The sequence below is a fragment of the Kryptolebias marmoratus genome, linkage group LG13, assembly GCF_001649575.2.
Source record: "Kryptolebias marmoratus isolate JLee-2015 linkage group LG13, ASM164957v2, whole genome shotgun sequence".
Lineage (NCBI taxonomy): Eukaryota > Metazoa > Chordata > Actinopteri > Cyprinodontiformes > Rivulidae > Kryptolebias > Kryptolebias marmoratus.
The window spans coordinates 15,626,118-15,650,675 of NC_051442.1; the positions used below are offsets into that span (position 1 = coordinate 15,626,118).

Consider the following 24,558-nt stretch of genomic DNA (forward strand, 5'->3'; position numbering starts at 1 on the left):
CTTTTGCAGTGAGGCTTTTAGTAAAGGCTGTGAACAGTTAATATCTTACCTGGTGAACAACCTCAGTTAGGAAAAATTTCATCCTGAACAGACTGATGAGTTAATGGCTAATCTGAGCTAATCAATCTCAAAATTTCACAGTAGTTCATGCAAACGCTATTTTTATGAACATTTGCATCGTTGTCGATCTCCCAATACAGAAATAGTATCAACGTGCCTCAAGCTACATTGAAGGTGCTACAGCTAGCTGCTTGCTGCTATTTTTGCTTGCAGACAACCATAAAATTCTGTGCAAATAACCACAAAACACTAAACTGACGGTCATGTAAAGGTTTCTAAGATAATATTTGCTTGAACTGCTTTAAAATTGTTTTTAAGAATAGAGTTGTTATAAAGCTCAGATTAGCCGTCAGAACTTTGTTCCTCCAACTGAGGTTGTTCAAAAAGCTTTCTCCAACAAGCAAGAAATGAATTGTTCATAACCCTTTTTACAGAACTCACGTCAAAACATCAGATTTTATGTAAAGAAGAAAAAAAAAAGATTTGTGCGCTACTATCTCCCTTTCCTGCATTTCTTCGTTGTGTAAAATATGAGCATAACTAAAATTGCTTCATTTTCTTTCATAAAAGCTGCATTTCCTTTAGGACTTATAACACCTGCACATAAAAACACACATCCCACAGCCTCTCCTCGCCTTCCTCAGCTGCCGTGTACCGACTTTCAGGGTGAAATAGTGGCCAGATTTCTGTCAGAGTGATGTGCTCGCAGGGGGCTTTCCCATCTTTCCCTCTTACACTGAGTGACACTGATACACTGACACACTGTAAACATGCCCGTACAGCCCCCGTGTGTGTTTGATGGAGACACAAAGAGAGAAGAGGCGGAGGGGAGCGGCGGCGGCGGTGGTGGTGGAGTGTGTGCTTTATGTGAGTTAAGTGCACGTGAGCAGGCGAGTGTGGTAGTGTGTAAATAGTCTATAATAGCCGACACTTGTCAGCCCTCCGCTCTGAACACACAAAGCCTGTGTTCGGGCCATTGCTGAACTCCGCCTCTCTGCCCCCCCCTCCCCAAAAGCTCCTTCTTACCCTACACACACACACAACTGGGCCTCTCAAGCAGATATAATTATGCCTATTGTGCCCCTTGTACACACAGACAACACACACATGCAGGCGCATGCACTTATTTGCGCTAATTAACACACCCACCCACGTGCCTACTCAACCTAACTGAGTAAAAGATGGCTGCCAGCGCTCCATCTGTTCCTGCCCTGCTCCGGCTTTCACCGGGGCAAATGAAAGAGGGGCGCAAAAAATATCCAGAGACCGTGCAGAAAGAGCTGACGGAGGCAAATTAGCCTGGTTCCATTTCAACGTAAGCAGACCGATCCGCAGGAAGCAGCTCAGCATTAACTGCTCGCACGTAAAAAAAATACAAAAAAAAAAACTAGAGGCACCTTCATCTGCATGTTATAGGCCCCCCCGGCCTCCCCCCTCCTTACGGCCTGCTGCGTGCCACATGGGACAGCAATGAGAGAGGGATGATGTGTGACCCAATGACGAGGAGGGAGGGGGGGGATAGTCGATGTGTTCCAAGAGCCCCGGGGATGCCACGTGCTCCTCATCCTCCTCTGTCCCACAACGTCCCGATGCGCCCACAACAACAGGACAGGCTTCAAACAGCGGGGCACGCCGCGGCCCTAATGTACCCCGAGTTAATGTTTAATGAGCGCTCCGTACTCGGGCAGCCTCATGCGAAACCTGAAAATGGCTTTATTGTGTTGCGCTTGATGGGGGGGGGGAGAGAAATGTATGTTTGTGGTTTGTACACTTGTACTTGCTGCATGCGAGTGTGTGTGTCAGACCGGTGTTTACAAGAGTCCGTGGTGTTCCAGACGAGTGTCTCCATTAATGTATTCTTGCTCCGAGAGCGCGAGCACAGATTTCCAACACAAACAGACATCGTGTCCTCGCACACTGCTGCTCTCCATGAGGTCTCTCTGACTTTGTCAGGTTCCCCCCCAACACCTGTGAGGAGCTTTAAGACAATAATCACGTTTTAATTACTGAGAGGTACAACTGAAGACTGTACCCGGAGGAAGAAAAGAACATTAAACACTGTGCATGTATCCTGCTGACATGTTTGAAATTATTATGTAGTTTTAATGTATGCAGATAACAGTCATGTATATACATGTTAAACACATAGCTGCTAAGTTGTCACATGTGGTGGCCAAAGTTAAAATCAATCGGATTGCGTTATTATTAAGCCTTAAAGAGAGTTTGGTCAATTTGAAGTGATGTTCTGTCAGATAGTTATCTATAGTTAGTACCCTATCAGCTGTGACATCAATCATGGAGCACAAAGAAAAGGCCTGAAGTCTTTTTTCAGGCTAGTTGAGTAAACTTTTGACCGACTAGATGTGCTGATCAGGTGGACTGAACTATTCAGCAGCCTCAGCACCAACAACACGACGACTCGGTCTGTGCTCGGCGCTCTTACGTCTGCAGAGTAAAACAGATGTCACTCGGTTGAGAAAACTGACAAACCAAACAAATGGTATCGTGCAAAAGCGTAGAAGTTCAATATCAGCTAATGTTGTGTACTTTCCCACTTGTATGACTTGAAAGAGTTGTTTTATAAGCTTGAAAACAATACAAAGTGGGTCCTCATTTGGCTGGCCATTAGCTTGACTACTGCCCTTTTCTCTGGGCTCTATGACTGATGTCACAGCTGATAAGCTACTAACTACTGATAACTCCCTGACAGAACATCACTTCAAAAATGACCAAATTACTCCTTTTAAAAATACTAGTTTTGAGAATCAAACCCTCCTCTTAGATTGTTCCTAAAAGAGTTCATAGTCTGGCCCTTTCTGCCGCTTGAGGAGAGCGAAGTCCATTAAAATATCAGCTTTTGGCCCAACTTTTTCTCTCTCTTTTGTTCAAGGACATTAAAACTTGAAGCACACTTCGTGATGGGTTGAAAACGTGTAAAGACCTGCACAGTTGTTTTTTTCTCATAAGGACCTCCAAACAAAAAGAAAAACACTTTTTATGGCCAATGTAATTACATTAGTTATATATAACCTGTTTATTACTAGTTTACAGTACGAACGATAGATAGATAGATAGATACAAGCTGAGGAAAGTTTTATTGAGCAACTTTTACCATTATGTGGCACATTTGTTAAAAAAACACTCTCAGAGAAACTCACAGTCAAACTGAGATTTTGCAGCTTTCTTGCAAACTGATCAACTCCACTGTTGTTTCTTTAGCTGTGTGGATCAGTGTGTAGATGTAGGTTGTGCAGCGTCATGCATATTGAGCATCCTAACATCCAGCAGATACCCGAGGGGCTGTGGATCGATCTGTAACGTAGCCTGTAAGTGACCTCGCCACCTGGTGACTCACTTTCAGACCTGAGTTAGCGTTGAGGCCTTTTAATTAAGCTTTAACGCGCTCACGCGGATTAAATTCACCTATCCTTCCACAAAGGCTTTTACTTTCCCATCAGTGTTCGCTTTTCAGACCAAGATTTCATGCCCACATTTGTCAGACTGCTTTGCGAATCCATAAACATGAGCGAGCTGTGTGGCAGGTGTATCAGACGGGCCATGGTCGGGCATCTTCTGCGGGCCACCATGTGGCTGCAGCCATCTGCTGGTCCAGTCTCTATTCATCAGAGCCTCTCATTAGCTTTCTGCTGCTTCGATCTGCAGCCTGAACACTCTCTGTGACCCACTGTTGTTTCTATTCCTGTCCACAAACCCTCCATCTCCCTGCCTCTGCTCCAGCTCCCCTCCTTCACATCACAGCTCAGACTAGCGGGACACCAGAGCCTCACAAGGGTCTCACACACACACACACACACACACACACACACATGAACACAAGGCCTAACTACAGGGACAGTACAGTACGGGACGGGGAAGTGAGAGGGAAATAAGTCAGTCTGCTTGCACCCCTCCCATCCTAAAACTCCCCCCACTGTCCTGGCTGGACGTGAAAGTGGGACAGGCGAGGGGACACACACACACACACACACACAGACACAAACACGCAACGCACCAGATGGGGACCATGTGCGTTTGACAAAATGGAACCTGTTGGGGTTCAAAGGGCACGGCTGTGTTGTGTTATGTCATCAACTCCACCTTGCGACCGGTACGTGACTGGTGCTAATGATCCCTGTCTGCATTTAATGACTCCGCCATGAAAAACTGCAGGCATGGAGTCAAGAAATAAGAAGAGCATTTGCATTTTAATACGAAAGAAAACAGAACTGTCTCGTCACTTGCGTTCTCCCGCGCTGGGTGCAGATGGTGAGAAACGAAACAACCTTCGTGAGACTCTGTGGCACAGACTGGCCTTTAAAAGTTGAACTCAGCTGAGATTTAAATAATAAAGGCATAAACAACAACAAATAAAAGCAGCTTTCCTTGGAGGCTTCCATAGTGTTCATCGCACTGCACACCAAAGTTTTAAACAAAGTTCTCAAGTGATCAGTTTGCTCGTGAAACGTGTTGATGTGTTGTGAGGGACTCTTAGCCACCATCACAGCACGTTTCAGCTCAACATCTGAAGAGATGAACGAGTTACAGCCATTTTTGTGTCCGTTAAGGTTGCTTCACTATGGCGGCCACCTTGAATCAGGTGGAATGTAAACACGTGAGGGGATGAAATTACGACTTCACTACGTGACGAAACGAACCCGACATGTTCACCTTTACTGAGCCCGGATGAGCTGCAAACACCTCCCGCTGTGCTTTTTGAAGAAGAGCTCCGGAGATGGTGACAGGCAATCAGCCACTCACTCACACGCGGAGAGCTTTTCAGTCACAAAATCAATTTTAATTTTCACATCTTCATTAGATCTGCTCACACTGAGGTCTGCTGGCCGAGCAGGGCCAAAAACCAAAAGACAGTGAGAGATGGTTAAAAAAGGGCCAGAATATCAGAATCAATTAAAAGCCTTGCATTACTTGAAGGAATGCATATTGCCCGCTGCCTTTCATGCCAGACATTTAAACTGAAATCTGTTAGCAAGTAGAAGATGACTCTCAGTTACTACCTCACTGAATTTTAGCTCAGTATCTGTAAAATTAACTGAATTTTAGCCATTTTTGTGCCTCTAAAGCTTTGCTGTGGCAGACATCTTGAATCGGATGGACTCCAAAAGTTCATCAGTTCTAAATTGACATTCAATCATTACTTTATGAAAGAGTCATTAAAATCAGTTCAGTGGTTCATGAGATATTTTGCTAACAGACAGACAAAGCCGTCTTCAAGAGTTAATGGGAAAGTTTTACACAAAGATCTTAGCAGTCAGTTAGTGCTCAGAGTATGTGTTGTGGATGACTCTCAGCTTCTACCACGCCAAATTTTAGCTAAATATCCATAAAGCTGTCTGAGTTATAGCCATTCCTGTGTTTGATATGTTCAATTAGCTTTTTTAGAGTCAAACCATCTTAAATTGGTTTGACTCTAAAAGTTCATCAGTTGTAGGTCATCAGAAAATGACTTTCAGAGAGGTTCATTAAAAGCATTCCGGTAGTTCATGAGATATTTTGCTAACAGACAAATGAACAGACGCACACAGCAGGCGGGCAATAAAAATGCTCCTTGCGGGAACGGTTAGCTGTTTGTGAGTCTGCTGATTGGCTGGGACATTGATGAGGTCACTGCGTTGATTAACAGGAAACGGTTGAACAAAACAAGTGTTTGCTACATTTCTAAATTTAAAAAACCCAACAAAAAACCCAAATGCTTAGCTCTGTGCGCAGCTCATTATGTTCAGCCTCCGACTCTCACACTCACTGCTCATCAGCTGACCTATATACTCCTAATTACACCCAGCAGCCTGATGACGGCACACGGAGATGACAAACAGAGACACAAGTGACACATCCACACGAGATCGTCTTTGTATATGCTGGGGAATCACAGGAGGTCGTGTCACCATGAAAAACAACGGTACGAATAGAAAAAAGGGATGAGCTAAGTAGAAGGACACGATGACAACAAACCAAAACAAAAAAACCAGAAAGGTGCGAAGATTTTAAATGTATTCTGTTAACAGCAAACAACAAAACGTGCAGAAATTCTTGCATGGAACTTTGAAAAAAACTAAAGGCCCAGGATTCCTTAATGAAATTCATATTATTAGACAAACACACAGACAAAAACATTATCTCCCTTTTGGTGGTGAGCAATTATGAGCGTCTGTGTGATAATTTTCATGATTTTAGTGCGTGACAAAACAAGACGCTATCAAAGGCAGTTTGTAGTGTTTTATGTCATTAATATCAGACTTTTGCAACAATAAAAAGTGAGTTAAATATCTGTTTTCAACATGTATGTAGATAAGCAAAATTAAGAAATTAAGAAACTAAGCAAAGTTCAGCAAGAAACTTCAATGATCTGGATGCAAATTAAAGTCTGATAAATAAAATGAACAAATATAGTACAACCCTAATTCAAAACAATTTGGGACATTGTGTAAAATGTCAATAAAAACAGAATGCAAAGATCTTCAAATCTCACAAACCCATATTTTATTGTAAACATATCAAATGTTGAAACTAGAAAACTGTACTTTTTATTTAAAAAAAAGGTCATTTTGAAATTAATGGCAACCACACATCTCTAAAAAGTTGTTGTTTCCCACCATGAACCGTCTCCTCTTCTTTTAACAGCAGTCTGTAAACATCTGAAAGCTGAGGAGAGCAGCTGCTGGAGGTTTTGGAGGGAAATGTTGTCCCATTCTTGTCTGACGGAGGATTCTAGCTGTTCTACAGTCCTGGGTCGTCTTTGCTGGTTTTGTTGCTTCATGAGGCGTCAGATGTTTTCAGTTGTTGAGGTCTGGACTGCAGGCAGCTCAGTTCAGAACCTGGACTCTTCTACTAAGAAGCCATGTTGCTGTAATGGATGCAGTTTGAGGTTTAGCATCATCTGGATGGAAGCAGATGTTGGTCTAAAACTTGAATGTTCTTTTCTCCACTGATGGTGCCTTTCCAGATGTGTGAGCTGCCTTTGACAGAGGCAGTAATGCACCCCCATACCATCAGAGAGGCAGGCTTATGAACTGTTTGCTGATAACAGTCAGGATGGTGCCTCCTCTTTTCTAGCACAAAGATTATGGCGTCTATGGTTTTCAAAAACATTTTCAGATTTTGATTCGTCTGACCACAGAACAGTTTTTTCTTTGCCTCAGTCCATTTAAATGAGTTTTGGTTCTGAGAAGACGGCAGCGTTTCTGAATGGTCTTGTTCTTTGGCTTTCTCTTTGCATGACAGAGGTTTACCCAGCAGCTGTGGATGACACGGCACGCTGTGTTTACAGACAATTCAGTGCAGTCCATGCAGGGATGTTCGTAGTAAAATCAGATTTGTTTTTAATGCAGCTCCGCCTGAGGACCTGAAGATCACCGGCGTCCAATACTGACTTTCAGTCTCGTAGTTTAAGATCAGAGCCTTTTCCAGATTTTGCTCATTTTTGCTCATCTTCTCACTGACCTACCAGTTAACCTAACTAGCTAAAAAAAAGCCTTTCCAGTGGCTTCTTATTTGCACCTTTTACTTTTAAAGCCTTTGTTGCGTCAGTCTAAACTTCTTAAGATGTTTTTCTGCCATAAATACAAAATTACCCTGTTTTGTTGGGGTTTAAGAAGAGAAAACAGATATTATTACTTAGTTTAATCATTTAATATGTTTACTATGTTCCATTGTGAATAAAATATAGGTTTATGACATTTTCAAATCATTACATTTTGTTTTATTTACATTTGCACAGCCTTTTTTCAGAATTGGGGTTCTACAGTATTGGTGCAACATGATATCTGTGTTTTTGCATACATATAAAATACAACACCATCTGTCTCAGGACCTGAGGCCGTTCTTGCCCTACTACCCTCCTTGCTTCTGTTTCCCTCCCCTCAACCCTCTCCTGTGCACTGTTAGAAAGGCTTTAAATGCACGTCCTAAACATAAATAAAAAAATAAAATAAAAAAGGCTATAGACAGTAGACAGGAAGTCTGAACTGAACGTTTCTGTCTCTGTCCTATTCTCAGACCCTCTCCCACACAAATGAGGTTAATGAAGATGAATGTGAGGGCACAGTCCTATTGACATCCAGTGTCTCTAATTGTGGCCTTGTTCTTCAAGGACATGGTGGAAAGACGAGCCGGGAGCGGACCGAAATAGATCTGATGAGCAGAGGCTGTGGAGCAGCCGCGCGGCATGGAGAGTGGGTCTCTGTCTTTCGTTTTCTTTAGTGTCAGGCACAATTACATGCAGGACTTGACATGAGCTCAGGAAAAATCGAATGCGATGAGGAGAGAGCGGTGAAAAGGCGAGACAGAAAGAGGGAAATGTCAAAAGAGAACAGGAGGAGGATGAAGGAGAGGGAGCGAGGACAGACGTGCAGGGGAGAGGGACCGGCTCGGTGATCCACAACAGCGAGCAGACAGAAGACGCGCGTTAGGAGTTCAGCTGTGCGTCGAAACCCTCCTCACGCAGAACCAGACGCAGGAAACATAAAGACATTTCTAAACGTAGCACTTCAAACTGCCCACCATGCGATTCAGGCCTAATTAACTTCACGTCCTACCTGGAACGATGGAAACGGTGTCTCTTTCCCAGGACACGACGCTGACGTACTCCTGGACAGCAGCAGGGATGAGGCACTTGAACACTGCTACGTTGCCCCGCATTGAGCGCTGGTCCGCCACCCGCACAGTGTAGGGCTCCCTGAAAACTGCACACGAGCACAAACAACATTAGAAAGTAAAAACTTTGCACCTGTTGAAGGATCGCATGTCACCCGCCAACCTTTACGCCAGAGTTTTAAACTTAGATCATCTAATGTTGAGAAATAGATGCTTTGGTCAAATGTTGTATATAACATTTTGTGTAACATCATCAAATCTCATGTAAACTGTCAGCACTCAGAGTATGTGTTGTGAATGACTCTCAGCTACTACTACACCAAATTTTAACTCAAAAGCTGTAAAACTGGCTGAATTGTAGCCATTTTTGTGTTGGCTAATGCCATTTAACTGTGGTGGCCATTTAGACTGGATTAAGTCATGGTTCATGAGACATTTTGCTTACACAGACAGGCAGAAACATCATCGCCCACCTTTTGCCTTTTGGCCGTGGCTGAAAGCTTTTATTATCTCATGAGGAGTTCCAGGATTTCCCTTCAATGAGCAAACAAGAGGTCAAATTATACTGACTTTTCTCAAATAATTGCTAAAGAATAAACAGGTGGCAGAGATGAAGTTGTCAAGGTTCCTATTGGGAAGAACAAAAATGAATAAGACTGGAAAAGCGCATATCAGAGGGGCAGCTCAGTTTGGAGACAAAGTTAGAGACTGAGATGGTTTGGACATGTGCAGAGGAGGGACAGTGGATATATTGGACGAAGGATGTTGAGCATGGGGCAACCAGGGAGGAGGAAAAGAGGAAGACCACAGAGGAAGTTTGTGGATGCGAAGGAGGAAGATGGTTGAAAGAGGGTTGGTGTGACAGAGGAGGATGCTGGGATAGATGGAGGCGGACGATCCACTGCCGTGACGCCTTCACAAAATTTACCAAAAGCATTACCGACACGTGTGAATATTATCAACATCTAAAACAAAAACATCAATTTAAGAACAACACATCGGCGCTCAACAGCCTTTTCATCAATTATCACGAGACGCCACATTTATTCGTTGGAAAATATCGGACTGCTTTCATCTCTGATCTGAGCTCATCTAATCCCGCCTTCGCTTTTACCAGATATGACTCAGGCCGCCATTAGAAAAGGAACAAAGAGGAAGTCGTTTTCTGGTCTTGGCGTGACATCATCACAAAAAAAAAACACATTTTATTCGCTCCGAACTTCATCAGGATACAGATCATCAGTATCATTTTCTTTTTATTTTATTTTGGCGCTTCAGTTTCCGCAGGTTCACGCAATATTTTCCCCTCTGTTGAATGAGCAGCAGCTCATTAGCAAAAATCACATGAAAGCCAGGACGTATCTGAAGGTTGCTAAGAGACTGCTTTGGAATCCCCTGCCTGGTAACAGACACGGAAACGGTATGCAAACATTCCTGCTGCAAACACGCGCATGCAAATTTACATCTTGTTTTAGGAAAGATAAATCAAACAAAGCGGATCCGTGTTTATTGGCCATAACGAGTCATTTCTGATGTGTATTAGGAGGTGGTTGACATGAAGCAGTTGGACTCATTATCGCCCGCCACCGAAGGCGAAGGCAGGGCGACCATGTTTTTGTCTGTACTGTTAGCAAAATATTACCTGAACTACTGGATGAATTTTAATGAAACTTGCAGAAAGTATTCACTGAATGTATATCTACCACTGAGTAATGTTTTGGAGTCACATTAATTCAGGATCGCCGCCACAGAACAGCAATTTTAGCAAACACAAAGATGGCTATAGCTCAATGTATTTAACAGATATTGAGCTAAAATTTGCTGTGTTAGTAGCTGAGACCAGTCCCCAACATATAAACTGAGGAGTAGCTGATCGTGCAAGATCTGTGTGTAAAACTTTGCCATTAACTACTGCAGTCAACCCTGTCTGTCTGTTAGCAAAATATCTCATGAATCACTGAACAAATTGTAATGAAACTTTCAGGAAGTGATTTATGGCTGGATATCTACAACTGATGAACTTTTGGAGTCAAACCTATTGAAGATGGCTGCCACAGCTAATCAATCTTGGCCTACACCAAAATGGCTATAAGTCTATAAATTTAACAGACATGGAGCAAAAATTTGGTGTGGCAGTAGCTGAGAGTCAATCACAACAGATACTCAAACTAATAAATCATGCAAGATCACGGTTAATATCCCATGATACTGCACATAATGTTATTTTTAAGGTTGAACAACATAAGGTGATGTTAGTTTGAATGTCTGGCATTAAAGGTAATGGGCGATTCCTTTAGGGAATGCTAGGCCTTTATTGTTAAACGTAATCCCTGTCATTGTTGTTCGCCACAACAAAACATCCACATTGTGTCCGACAGTTGACCTGTTCACCAAAGCTAACAGGCCCGACCCAGGACGTTTGGTTCATGCTAATCCCTCGGCTCCCGGGGCCAGGTTTTTTCTGCTCATGTGGGAACCGGCTGCCCAGGGTCCTGGCTCAAATCCCCAACTTGGCGTTGGCATTAGTTTTAGAATGAATATGAGTATTAGTTCAGGCCGGTGTTGGGAGGCAGAATATAAAAACAGATGTTGATGGTAGGCGGGAAGGGAGGGAGGGCAAACGGCCTGAATGAATGAGAGGAAATGGAACTGGGCGGGGCCAATGGTTGCAGTTTAACTCGAACAGCCCCGATGTACTTCTTCTTCTTCTTCTTCTTCTTCGTCTTTCCTTTAGGCTTATTAAAACAGCCTCACATAGTCTAATCAATGGAAAGCACCAATTAGGTTTGTTAATGAGGGATAATTAAAGAAGTGTGTTGTGGCTAAATTTAGCCTGGCACAAGAGGACAGTTCGAAGAAGGAGGGAGCAGGCAGGAGAAGGAGGAAAGAAAGGAGGAGGAGATAGCAACAGAGGCAGCCTCTGGTCAAAATATCCAAAATTAGACCATCTGCAACATCTGCTGATGTTTATTACAGCCCACCGCCATGACAGGCAGGCGATCATGTAGCTGCCTGTGTATGTGTGTGTTAATGTGTATGTCTGGTGACACAGTGGAAAGATCTGAATGAAACTCTCAGAAAATAAATACTGGATGCACATGCTGATTAACTTTTTGAGTCAACCCAATTTAAGATGACCTCCACAGCTAGTTGACCTTAGCCAACACAAAAATGGCTACAACCCAGGTCATTTTACAAATATTGAGCTAAAGCTTGGTGTGGTAGTAGCTGAGAGTCATCCTTAACACATACTCAAAGTCTCACAGCTCATGAGATCTCACAACCCGACATCAGATTCTGCATAACATCATTTACAAGGTTTGACCAAGACGGATATAACTGTGCTGTTTCTTATCACAAAATGAGCTTAGTTTAAAACTTTGACATGCAAGGCAGCAGGCAAAATGCATTCCTTTAAGGAATGGCAGTTTTTAATGTATTAACTAACTAATAAATAATTAATGTCTGTTTCCAATAAGCTCATCAGTGTCTACTGTTAGTGTATGATTTGAATGATGAGTTAAAGCTTTAGCACAGAAAACATTATGGAAAGATCAATAACACTCAATCACTGAGTGGGGAATACTTTTCAGCACCTTATGAGTCTTCTCCTAAAAGCTTGGGGAAAATTTAAAAAGGGTTTTCAAAGTCCACTTGTTTTACTCTTTTCTGAAGTGACAAAACTGTTCATGGGAATGAAGTGGTCTAATTTGGATGTCTTTAAAATTGCAAGGGGTTTTAAGGTTTACCTTTCGTAGAACCCCAGTTCCAAAAAAGTAGGGTTTTTGTCTCAAGTGTAAAAAAATGAACCAAAACAAAACAAACACTGAAAACAATGATTTGCAAATCTCATAAACCCATATTTTATTGACAGAGGAACATAGTAAACAAATCAAAGTCCAATCTTTTTTTGGAATTGGGGTTCATTATTTCCGTGCTGCAGCTGAAGGGGATGATGTTGACGTTCAGTGCAGGGCTGCGTCACAGACTGTCTGAAAGGTGCGAGTAAAGATGGAGGCCGGATGTGGTCTCTGTGATGCAGATGTTCTCTCTGTGTTCTAGGTCAATCTGTGTTCAGGTCAGGGGCTATTTTAGAGCAGGTGATTCAATGTGGGTTGAGCTTTTTTTTTTCTTTCTTTCTTTCTTTTTTTGCAGCTGTCAATCACATCTGCTCTCTTTTATGCTCTAACAACGGTCTCACTTTACTCGTGGCATCGTGTCTCACTAGGAACTTTTCACTTGGCGAATACTCACCAGCTTTGATGCGGATGTTAGGGCTGCGGATCTTGCCGGCCTGGTTCTCAGCCGTGCAAAAGTAGTCGTTGTCGTGGATGTAGCTGTTGTAGGCCGACGGCGAGAAGGGGTACAGCTGGAGGGTGCCATTGGCGTGCACATGGCGGATGTGGGGCACGTCGTAGATGTCGTCGCCGGTGGCCAGGTACCAGCGCAGTATGGCACTGGGGGTGCCCCCCGCAGGACAGGGCAGGGACACCCCCACGGAGCTGGAGTAGGTGACCCTCTGCAGGGAGGCGTTCACAAAGTACAGCCTGGTAGAGCCCACATCCTCACTGTGTACTGCAAACAGACACGACTTTATCAGCTAACAGTCCAGCAGAGGTCAAATGTCACAAAGGGCGAACACCCCGAAGTACAAACTGGTACCGAGTCAACATTCAAACCAGAAAGCGTCCCAGTAATAGGGTGGGAATGCCCTTCAGATGTGTCGCAAAATAACCATAACAAATGTATGTCAAATGTCCAGCTGCAAACATCGGTCATGTGACGGAAAAAGCTGGGGATTTGAGCTAAAGCCTGTGATGGTTTAGGTGGATGGGATGGGAGGAGGAGGAGGAGGGGGGTGGGTGGGTGTCTGTTACCTCCGTACAGTTTGTGCGCACATACACAAAGACAACCAGAGACAGGCAGAGAGGGCGGGGTGGGGGGGGGCTCACTGATAGGTTATGTGATTGGAATTTCTATGCCAGACGCAGAGATTTTAAGTCTGTTTAATCTCCTTACATATTTAACACACAGACACACACACGCACACACTGACAAACGTGCACACACAGACATTCATGTTACTCATAGATTAAACACTTACACCTCCAGCACAGAAAGGAGAGTAAAAAGAGAAAAGATTTTAGGGGGGGGGAATCAAATTTGGGGTTACTATAGGAAAAGATTAACAGATAACTTAATGGGTGGGTGGGAGGCACCAATCACGGACAGATGTGGATGTTAACCATCACTGATTTTAAATTACAATATGTCAACTCATACACACTCAATCCACCACATGTTCACCCACCCGTCACCCACCAGAAAAAATCAGCACAGAAATATTTTAAAACAGACTAAAATGTCCCTTAAAAGAGATACATCTGAGCTTTTGGAGTTTGGTTCTGTGGAGGGTTAACGATTAGTATCTTACCTGTTGTAGATAGCTCTTTGTATGACTGCAGTTTGGCAAAATAGAGTTTAAATCTGACTAGACTGATGAGCTAACAGCTAGCCCGAGAGGGGCCTAGGTGTAGGCATTTTAAGCAAAAACTTTCTTTGAGTTAATTGGTAATTATTTAACTTTTTTTTTTTAAATATTCGACCCTTCCCTTCAAAATCCTGTCTTATTCCAACTCCGCTTTGTCCACCTACTGAACATCGCTCCAAATATCAAACCAACAAGCAGCAATTTAGTCTGTCTATTAGTCTAAAAACAGAGGAAGCATCTTAAAGGGACACTCAAGTGAGCTTTTAAGTGATGTTCAGTCAGATAATTATCAATAGTTTGTACCTCCCCAACTGTGACATCAATCACTGCACTGTATGGAGAAAGAGGCAAAAGTTTTCATCCAGGATAGGCCAGTGGCAAACAAGGGCCATGATTGAAGTAGATTTCCTGTCTCAACATTTCATAGTGGTTCCTGAAAACACTATTTTCCAAACTTCAACTCAGCTTTCAATTACCTGATTCTCCTGGCAGAATTATATTCTTGCTGAAGGTGCTGCACGGGGACGGCTGCAGCTAGATGCTGCAATTAGCACGAGCAAATAACCATAAAATGGTACGTAAATAACCATGGCACGTGAAACTGAAGGTGATGTAAAGGTTCATGAAACAGAGTTTGCATGAAGCGCTATGGAAGTTCATGGATTAGCTGTTAGCTTGTCATTCTGAATCAGAATGATCAGAATTAAACTCTGTTTCTCCAAACTGAGGTACCTGCAACAGGTAAGATAGGAATTGTTCTTAACCTTTCCAGAGATATTAAATAAATATTAAAAGATCTGAGCTATCACGTCAATGATTTTGGTTCAGATTGCCACATTGTTGGATTGTAAACTTCATAGTTGTCTTTGCCAAACAAGTCAAATAAATTTCTCCTTTTAAATTGACCAGTAGGTAAATAACAACAAGAGGAATATTGTCAGGAAAACCAAGTGAACTGTCCCTTTAATTTTGTGTCATCACTGTATTGTGATGAGAAAAGAGCATCAGGTGTTTGAAATATAAATTCAGCTTTTTATGTTTAATCATGATCTAAATCAATCACAACATTCTGTGTCACATAACAGAGTTAACAATGATTTCTGATGAGGATTCGTTCAAAAAAAGACTTGATGTCTTAAAATGTATTTTAAAAAGGTCGGAGAGTTTGAATTTCTTTTAATAAAATAAAAGTGAATGAAATAAAAGAATGAAAAACAGTGGACATCTTGGTTTTTAGGCTATATAGTTTAATTCAAAATGTACTGTCTCCTAAAGCAAAAAAGAAAAAGAAAATCAATAATTTCAATAAGTTTGTTGTTATTTTTTAATCATTTTTTCATACATTTTTTTATGTTAAAAATCAATTCACAAAAAGGGAAATAAGGTTAGCTGAATGATTCCAAAACAATCATTCAAAAAGATGTGATAAATGCTTTCCCCTCATGTTCGACACAGATGGAGGCTTTGACAAAGAGCAAAGTTTTAAGGAGGGATTTGAGAGCTTGAGTTCAGAGAGACGCCATAAAATGGAGGTTTTAAGGGAAAAAGTCCTGATCTTTGTTACAAACCGTTAGCGAAGCACCGATTGTGGACCTTAAAGGTTGGAAGGAAACAAAGTTTTGAGATGGGAGGCAAGGGCGTTAAAACTTTAGGGTGAGTGATAAGTTTTTACATCGATGCACAACCTAACAGAGAGGCACTGCGGCGAGGTGAGCCTGGGTGTGATGTGTCTAAATGCAGGGTTTTAACACACCTGATCTGATGAAGAGAGCCCTCACTGATAAATGACTGTTGCATTAATGTAATCAATGCTGAAGTAGATCTATAGACAACTTTTCATAAGGCAGTTTGAAAATGTTCAATCAATAGAGTCTAAAATAGCTGCAAGAGTCCCAGCAGTGTGATTTTATTTGATGGGCTGACATGATTTAAATAAAGGTGTAGCATCCTTTGAAGGAATGCATATCACCTGCTGAGTTTTAGACTGACATCATCTTATGATGAGAAATGATGGAGCTGCAGCCATTTTGGTCAAACCTTGAGAATTTGTAACGTTATCCACAATCTCATGAGATATTGTGAGATGTTATGCTCGGAGTATGTGTTGTGAATGACTGCCAGCTACTACCGCATCCATCTACAGCTCTATATGTGTCAAACTGTCTGAATTGTATCAATTTTTGTTGTTTGTTTTTCTTTAGATGTGCTGGCTGTGGTGGCCATTTTGAAGTGGACTGACTCCAAAAGTTAATCAGTAGTAGATGTGCAGTACATTCAGTGATTTCTTTCTGCAAGTTTCACTAAAATTTGCAGAATCTGTCCAGAGGCCATGAGAGGTTTTTGGTAAGAGTCAGACACCAGCACACACAGACAGGCAAAAACATTATCACCCACCTTTTGCCCTGGTCAATAATCAAATTGGGGCAAATACAATAAATCGCCTTCTGTTTTTGAATTTTGTAAATCTTTGAGTCATGTCAAAAAAACAAGCTGTAATATTTCCAAGGTTGCTGAGATTTTCCTTATTATCATGTACAATATTTAGCTACTATTAGGTAATAGTAGATAAGTACATACAGTATTTATGACAGCAAATGACATTGTTTCTGAAAAACAATTTTATGAACAAAAAAGAGAAGGAAATAACCCGCAAAACACCCCAGACTTTCAAACTATGGGGTGTAAGGCTTGGAAACGAGCATCTGATCGTGTGATGGTCCATCTAAACGCGACAGCTTTTGTTGTTCTGAACGTTTACTAGTAAAGTTCGACTCAACCACGATAAACTCAAGGCACGGATCGAAGAAAAGAATCTGCCCTCTTATCCATCCCCTGGGTTAGCTGTAGCTTCCTTTAAAAAACAAGAAGCGTCACTCTTCAGAGATTGATAAATCTCGGCAACGTGTTACAGATGGTATATAAAATGTCTGTCAGTCCTGTGGTGGGGCTGCAAAAACCAGGTCAGACTGCCCCCCCCCCCAACACACATACACTCACTCCCCCGCCTCCACAGATTACTGATAATGGCCCCTGAGCATAAAGCCCATATTAAAGATTGCAATATCTATAATCTCCCATTGGGGGGACAGCACTAAAGCAGAGGAGTGAGGGGTCACTCTGGTAGCTTGGGGGGAGGGGGTCAGTGGGCAGCGAAAGTACCTCTCATACAGTAGATTATATGGCCTGGGGGGGCGTAGGCACTGGGGGACTGTGGAGCGGGAAGTGGATCAGAGCAAACTCCAACCACTCAAAGCATGTCAAACCCATGCAGAACACACCCTGACTAAACTGAAACACACATACACACACACACAGACATAAAAAGCTTCAAACACACACTCAAAAACATGCGTTCAGGCACACTGGGAGGAGCCAAAGTGGGTGTCCATGGCGGCTCTGGCGTTTAGGGCTGAATACAAACCATCACAACAACGCCACTGAACAGAAAACCCCGGAACAATGGAAACATCTAAAAATTTTAAATCCGCTGGTTCAATTGCTACACATCTCAAAATCCAAATGATAAAAAAAAGGATGTAATTTTATAAAACTGTGAAAAAGTTCAGAATCATAGACGTTTTGTCCAGAACCAATAAAAACATCCTTCTGATGTGAGTCAGGCAGGAATCCTGTCCAAGCATGATGTAATGCAGTAAAAGTTTTATTTTTGTAACATTTAAGCTCCTTTTCAGACATGAACTCCTTTCTGTTAATCTGACAGCAGCTCCGAGTGACTGAATGAGCAACGACTCGTTGCTTTACAGAAACTTTAACCTCAACCAACCGTTCATACGGTGTCATAAAAGACCATTTAAAATGCAACAAAAGTTTGATGTTTGGAGAGATTTGTGATTTAAGCATCCACCTTCTATCTACGTCAGGGGCTGTATGTTTAAATGAACATCTATCTGAATGTTTTTGCTTCTTACCATTTATACAGCCTTATCTGAAAAGGTCCTGAGTTTCATAAATATAGATCTATGAACATAGATTCATAAATCTAAATTCATTCTAATAATGTAGCTACCAGTAAAGAGGAGAAGTTGTGATAATTTGACCTAAAGTACGTAGAACTATCATGTGCAGATTTAAACCCAGGGCTGCTGCTGGTTGTCAAAGCAAATATATTCAGAATAACTTTATGAACATGTTAAATTATGTTTTGTCACAATATAATCTCAGTGCTCATCTTCATGTCATAGGTGCCTTCATTTATTTGCTGCCCAAGATCAAATGACACTCAAACGGGTCAATAACTTGGATCACTTCTCCAGAATCGATAGCAGAGAAAGCCAGGACACCGCTGATGAAAAAACTAAAAATTACGAAAGAAAACCATTTGAGAAAAGAATATTTCATGCAGATTTTGACTTATTTTGGAAGTTAGTCCAGCCAACCTTTAACACAAACTAAAGTTAATATCACTTTTCTGAAAATGGCACAAAACAGACACACCGATCACACTTTTCACAGCTGATTCCGATTTTCAATTTTTTTCTACAGCTCTGACCTGCCGACTCTGATTTTTGCCTTTTCTGATTTCTCTAAAGACTATAATTAAAAAACATTATCCCCTAGCTTATTTGACCGAGGTATTTGTACAAATAAACCAAACAGAAAAATAATTACAGTGTATCTCCTTTACAGGACCGATTTGAGCTTCTTAACGTTTGAATTGTTGTTTTTGTTTTTTTGTTTTTTTATCTGTTTTTATGCACATCTCAAGATATTAAATTCTGCTGTTACACACAACAGTAAATTTGTCCAACAAGAGGTTTAAAAAATGTTTTAGGTTGGTAATTCATTCGTTTTATCTGTATAAATGGGAAGATGCAGCTTAATAATCATACCAACAAACTACCAAACTTTTTCTTTCCATTTGTCAACCTACTTCCAAGTTAAAAGTCTCACTTAGAAATCTTGAAATAAATATGTAGCCTGTTTTATTGTATTTATAGAGAAAATCTTATTTGTTACTGAGTTGTAAAATGAGCCTTTTTTGCATTAAAAACAGGTCCCTTTTAGTCTTCTTTACTCAGTAAAAACTACTACTACAAAGACATGCTACTGTGAATTAGCACTTAGCTGTGGTGCATTCACAGACCAGGAAGTTTGTCTGATTTTTGATTTTCCGTTTAGCTGAGGTGTGTTTATGAGCCGGAAAATATCAGAGTTTTGAGAGTCGGATCAGTCGGTCAGGCTAAAAAATCATCCGATTCCGGTCAGCAGCTGATTGATTAGTGCATCCAGAGACATAACCTTTTCGTTTTTCACGAGTCCAGACATAATAAAACCAAATCAGAAGAACAGTCTCAGTGCATTTCATGAAGCTGACCTAAAAACAACGTTTACTACATGTTTAAAGACAGACTGTTTGGTTTAATCACTGAAAACTCACAGAGGACCTACAGAGATGTGACCCAAAATTTGTAGATTTTATTTTATTTGAGTCTTTACTTTTGTTATTGTCCAACTTTTGTTATTATCATGTGCATTCCTTCAAGGAATGATAGTTGAATTTTTATTCATTGTTGCCTTTTTGCTTTGTTTTTTGCTTTTAGAGGATTATTCTCGGATTCCTGGGTCTAACATTTAGGTTTAGGCATTAAAATGTACTTGAGACAGTCTCATATAAACACTGCAGCTTTGACATTTTCTGAATGTGATCTGCAAGAGCTGCACTTGAAAACCCAGCAAGAGTTGTGAGAAGAAAAAAAATGACAGAGTGACACCTCGTGTGAATAGAGCAGCTATTCCTTACTAATCTCAACATGATGATTTGCAAAAATATTGAATATATGAATGTTGTTATTGAATATATGAATGTTGTGGGCACATTAATTACACGTGTATTTTGTATCTATATATAAATATCCATTGGGAAGTTTTATTAACAGTAATGACTCAACATGCTAAAAACGAAGTAAAACACTGTTTTTCATCAGACTCTGCATTCTTTGCACGTCATTCTGCAAAAAGCAGCAGATCATATCTTCCACCTGTACCCAGAAATTCTTCAGTGCTTGTGTGGGAAATTTGCTTTGGTTTGGTTTAGGCAAAACAATAATAATTCAAAAGTTTAGGAATCAAGTTACAACTTGCTTTAAAATAGTCTCAGCATCCACAAGTTGGAGATGAAATGCTAAAGTTTTCACTCCGCACCCAATACAAATGTCACAAAAAGACTGTTTTTGCCCAAATCCAATCATTTTTGTGCCCATTTTGGGATTTTTATGAGAAAAAGCACTTTGATTAGAAATAATAATTACCTTTTTTTAATATTATTGCTTCTAGGCTGCTGATAGAAGTAAATAAGCAGATCTGAAAAGCGACCTGCCCACACAGACACACTGCAGAGTTTTTCTCACAGGTGTAGTCTAGAGCTCCACTGGCTCGGCGTTTGATTTGTGCCGGACCAGCAGAGTTTCCACTTCGTTTAAAACCAGCAGATCAAACATTACTAACCACCTGTGCCAACCAGTGTGATGGCAAGAAACCAAAATATGTCCACTATAACAGTCATATACTTTAAAACGGACTGCTGCGTGAACATCTCTGTATCTTTCCATGGATAGTAAAGACTGCCCTGTTAAAGACACCCAGAACATCTGAGGAAATAGCGCAAATTACTGCTTAAGTAGATAAAATGTAAACTGCAAGATACCCAGTTGATTCAACAAAATATTAACTACCAAACCAGGAGCAGCGTCTTTATAACACTGTGACCACAAGTGCTTAAATGTCTGGCCTCACTTAGAGCTCATGGTTTATTAAAACAATAAAAAAATAATTTAAAGGTTAGCCTGTCTTTACTGAGCTGACATTCACTTAGCACAGCCTTTTAAATACATTTATTTTTAGGGGATCTTGGAGGCAAAAAGTCAAGACATTGTGATTTTTGTATTTTTACTGTTATTAGAGTCAATGATGTGCCACAAAAATAAATTAAAAATAAGGATTTGAACCAACATGCCACAAATTTAACCAACTGCTTGAGCAAAATGTTAAAGTTTTTGTAAAGCAAGTTTGGTGATCTGCGCGGAGACAAGTTAAGATTGTTTAAATGATGATAAATGACTGAATGAACTGTGGAACTACCACACATATGGAGCAAATCAATGTAATATAACCATTTTATTCCACTTGCTGTGCATTATTTTTAAACTCGGCAGCTGCCTGGTGGCCGGTAAACTGGACATGAACAAACACGTGGTGAAAAGAGCCGTTTGCTTTTTTCTTACCTAAAAAAGTCAGAACAGATCCGGGGACAACGTCACATCAGACTTCACCGTACTTTTATTATTATGATTATTAGCAATACAAGCTGAGCCTTGTATTTTTTCAGCTTCTCGTGCATTTAAAGACAGTACGTTTGTGACTAATTAAATGGGATACAAACCAACAAAAGTAATGATGGCAGCTATAACTTTTTTTCATACACAAGGCAGCCATATTGGGTTTTCATGTTGGAGCTGGTCGGGAATCTGTGACTTTCTGACTCGTTCTGGTTGATTTTATTCTGACTGGAAACTTGGAAATTTGACAGTGGTCCATTTGAGGTGAACTGAGAGTTGCTGGTCAGCAAACATGACCCCAGACCAAAAAGAACCACTGGTGGTTTAAAGTGAGGTCATTTTTACACTGACATGTCTGTTTTGGGGCTTTTACTCCGTTTCAGTGCACTTTTAGTTGATTCTTTTATTCCTAATTTACACATTAGGTTTTTTTTTTTTTTGTTAAGTTAAGGAAAACATCTAAACTTGGAATAAAACAAACACTGTAATAATCAGATTAAAATATCATTTGGCAAAACACAGAAAGCTTGAACTACACACTGAAGTTCTGATGGATTAAAAGAACACAAGAACTGACTGGATTTAAATTTTTCCTGCATAAAAGCAAATATTTTAGTTTATTTGTGATTTTTCAATGAAATGGGCTGGAATAACATAATTATGGCAGCGTGACAAACCTGCTCTATCGAGATTAGCTCTAAATAATCTAAACAATCTTAAATTTGAGTTTATAATTTAAAGTCTCATCACTGCAGAACCAACTGTCATAATGGCAAAAATCAATTATCGCATGCCTCCAAAAGGTGAAGTCTGGACAAATTTGAATAAAAACCATGGAAAGTAATCATTGGGTATACATTTACAAGTTATTAACGTTTAGAGTCAACCCATTTCAACATGGCTGCCACAACCAGCTGACCAAACATGGCTGTAACTCAGTCAGTTTTGGAGATAATGAGCTAAAATCCAATAAAATAAGATGATTTGAGTTTAAAACTCGGTGATGCGATCCTTCAAGAAATGCTAGGCATTTCATTTTATTTAGTTTTCAACCTTTAGCTGCTAATTTAACGACTTAGAAACTAATTTAGACAGCAAGCGAACTCAACAGTGTGACATTATTGTATTCCTTTCATCGGCCTGTCCAGCAGGATCTATCAGCACGTGGGCAGCTGGGTCTCCTGATGGCAAGATTGACAACGCTCCTAGGTTTGTTGTGTTTGCCGCTTGTAGCAGTCCAACCTGCACCCAGGAGGCTTCATCAGCCTCGTTCAGACACAGCTCCAGAGAGAGAAAGAGGGAGAGAAAAAAAAAAAAAACAGCCCTCGCTGGAAAGGTGTTGGAGGCGCTGATGGCACCGCTGGAGCTGGAGTTGAGGCTGTCAGAGTCGCAGGCTCTACTTTACACACCCTGCCAGAGAGCAGCGCATGAATATGTATGTCAGAGAGGAAGAAGTCATAACCTATGCAAGGTTTCATCATGCATAATGCAGCTGATCTACGCCTCTCCAGGATGGGAGCGTGCACACACACATACACACACACACCGCATAGTGTTCACAATTGTGTTGTGCTGAAGAGGGGAAAACAAACTCCAAACCCCCAAATGTTTCACACATTCTCACACTTCTGCATGTCCCTGTGCACAGCCACAGACCTGCTGCTCTTATTCATCTACATCTTTTACATCCAGCATTAAAATTTACTCATTCCAAACTATAAAATAAAACATACAAAATGTGATGCTGAACTGCATCAAATGCTGCAGCTTGAAAGAGTTTACTTCAGTAGTTTTATAGATATTTGGACATGCAGTTCTGAAATGCGGGTGCGCGCTCAATGTAAACAAAACACCCCATCGAAAACTGCATGGAAGCTTGAGTCACATGACTCACCTCCATTAGGCTGGCTGTGGTCTGTGTAGGTAAACAAATATGGCGGAATCGAAGCGTAGAATGGAAGAGAAGACGTTCAGGTGAAAATAATATAAATGTAAATCCGCTATAAAATTGCAGGAGACGGCAGCAAATTTCAGTCTTAAATATTTGAAAAGCGGAATTTCGTTGTGCACCCGAACAAATTGGTTTCATTGGTTATATTTTCAAGAGGAAGGAGTGGAATACATCCCATTTTTAAAGTCAGGTTTTGATTTAGATTGTTTAAAAACCCGTCTGCAAACTTTACTCGACAAGTCTGAAGGTAAATACGTACCTACGCATCAAAACGGTCTGGATTCTCGAGCTCCTTCGTCGACCTATTTTTAGTCATTTCGGCTGTTTCCATAGATAAGCAAACACCTGTGGTAGTTTGTAGCCTACAAATTTTGAATTTAAGGACACATTAACCATCGATATGGGAAAACATTTGTGCTGATTTTGTTTCTTAGTTTCTGCTTTTTTTTTTTTTACCGCTCTTTATAACTGATGTAATGAGTACCTTTACAGGGGTCTCCAATCCTGGTCCTCGAGGGCCATCATCCTGCATGTTTTCCTTGTTTCTCTGCTCCAACACACCTGATTCAGTGGTTAAATGACCTCTGCATGTTCTGCAAAAGTCTGTTAATCAGCCATTGATTCAAATCAGGTGTGTTGGAGCAGAGAAACAAGTAAAACATGCAGGATGATGGCCCTCGAGGACCAGGATTGGAGACCCCTGCTTTAACACCTTTTCAGCATTTTATCTGTAAACAAATCCACACAGTAAAGGTTGAAAAAGTAGGATTCTAAGTGGCAGCCTGGCTAAATTGACGCACACAGCAGGCACGTTATCTGTCAAAAACTTCTCCCTCCCCTCCTTCAGCGCTTGCTATTTTGGAAACAGCTTCATTTTCCAGCCGTGTTTTTCTTTTTTTTTTGGCTTTGACTCTCTCCATCACTCATCCGTCAGGTGTTTTTTGGGACACAAAGTTGTGTTTTGATACGAGGGAATGAAACATAAAGCGGTGAAGGAGCCGCTGGGAGGAGACGCACAGTGGGGAAGGAGTGTGAATTGAATATTGGTGAGATTTGACGGGGGGGTTAAAGATAGATGTAAGCTTATAGATAATCCTCAGGGGGTCTGGCATAAAGTAGGTGGCTGATGGGTAGAGAAGTACGGCGGTGGG

The 24,558-nt window shown here is 41.0% G+C and overlaps 1 protein-coding gene across 3 annotated transcripts in view; it reads right to left on the minus strand.

The window, feature by feature from the left end:
- The window catches only part of LOC108247600 (Down syndrome cell adhesion molecule-like protein 1 homolog), a 67,115-nt gene that overhangs the window by 39,072 nt on the left and 3,485 nt on the right, over positions 1–24,558 (minus strand). For all 3 annotated transcript variants that reach the window (XM_037979206.1, XM_017435867.3, XM_037979207.1), the window contains exons 2-3: positions 12,925–13,245; positions 8,613–8,759 (exon numbers count right to left, since the gene is read on the minus strand). In XM_037979206.1, coding sequence (XP_037835134.1) covers positions 8,613–8,759; positions 12,925–13,245 — 468 coding nt within the window. The remainder of the gene's footprint in view (positions 1–8,612; positions 8,760–12,924; positions 13,246–24,558) is intronic.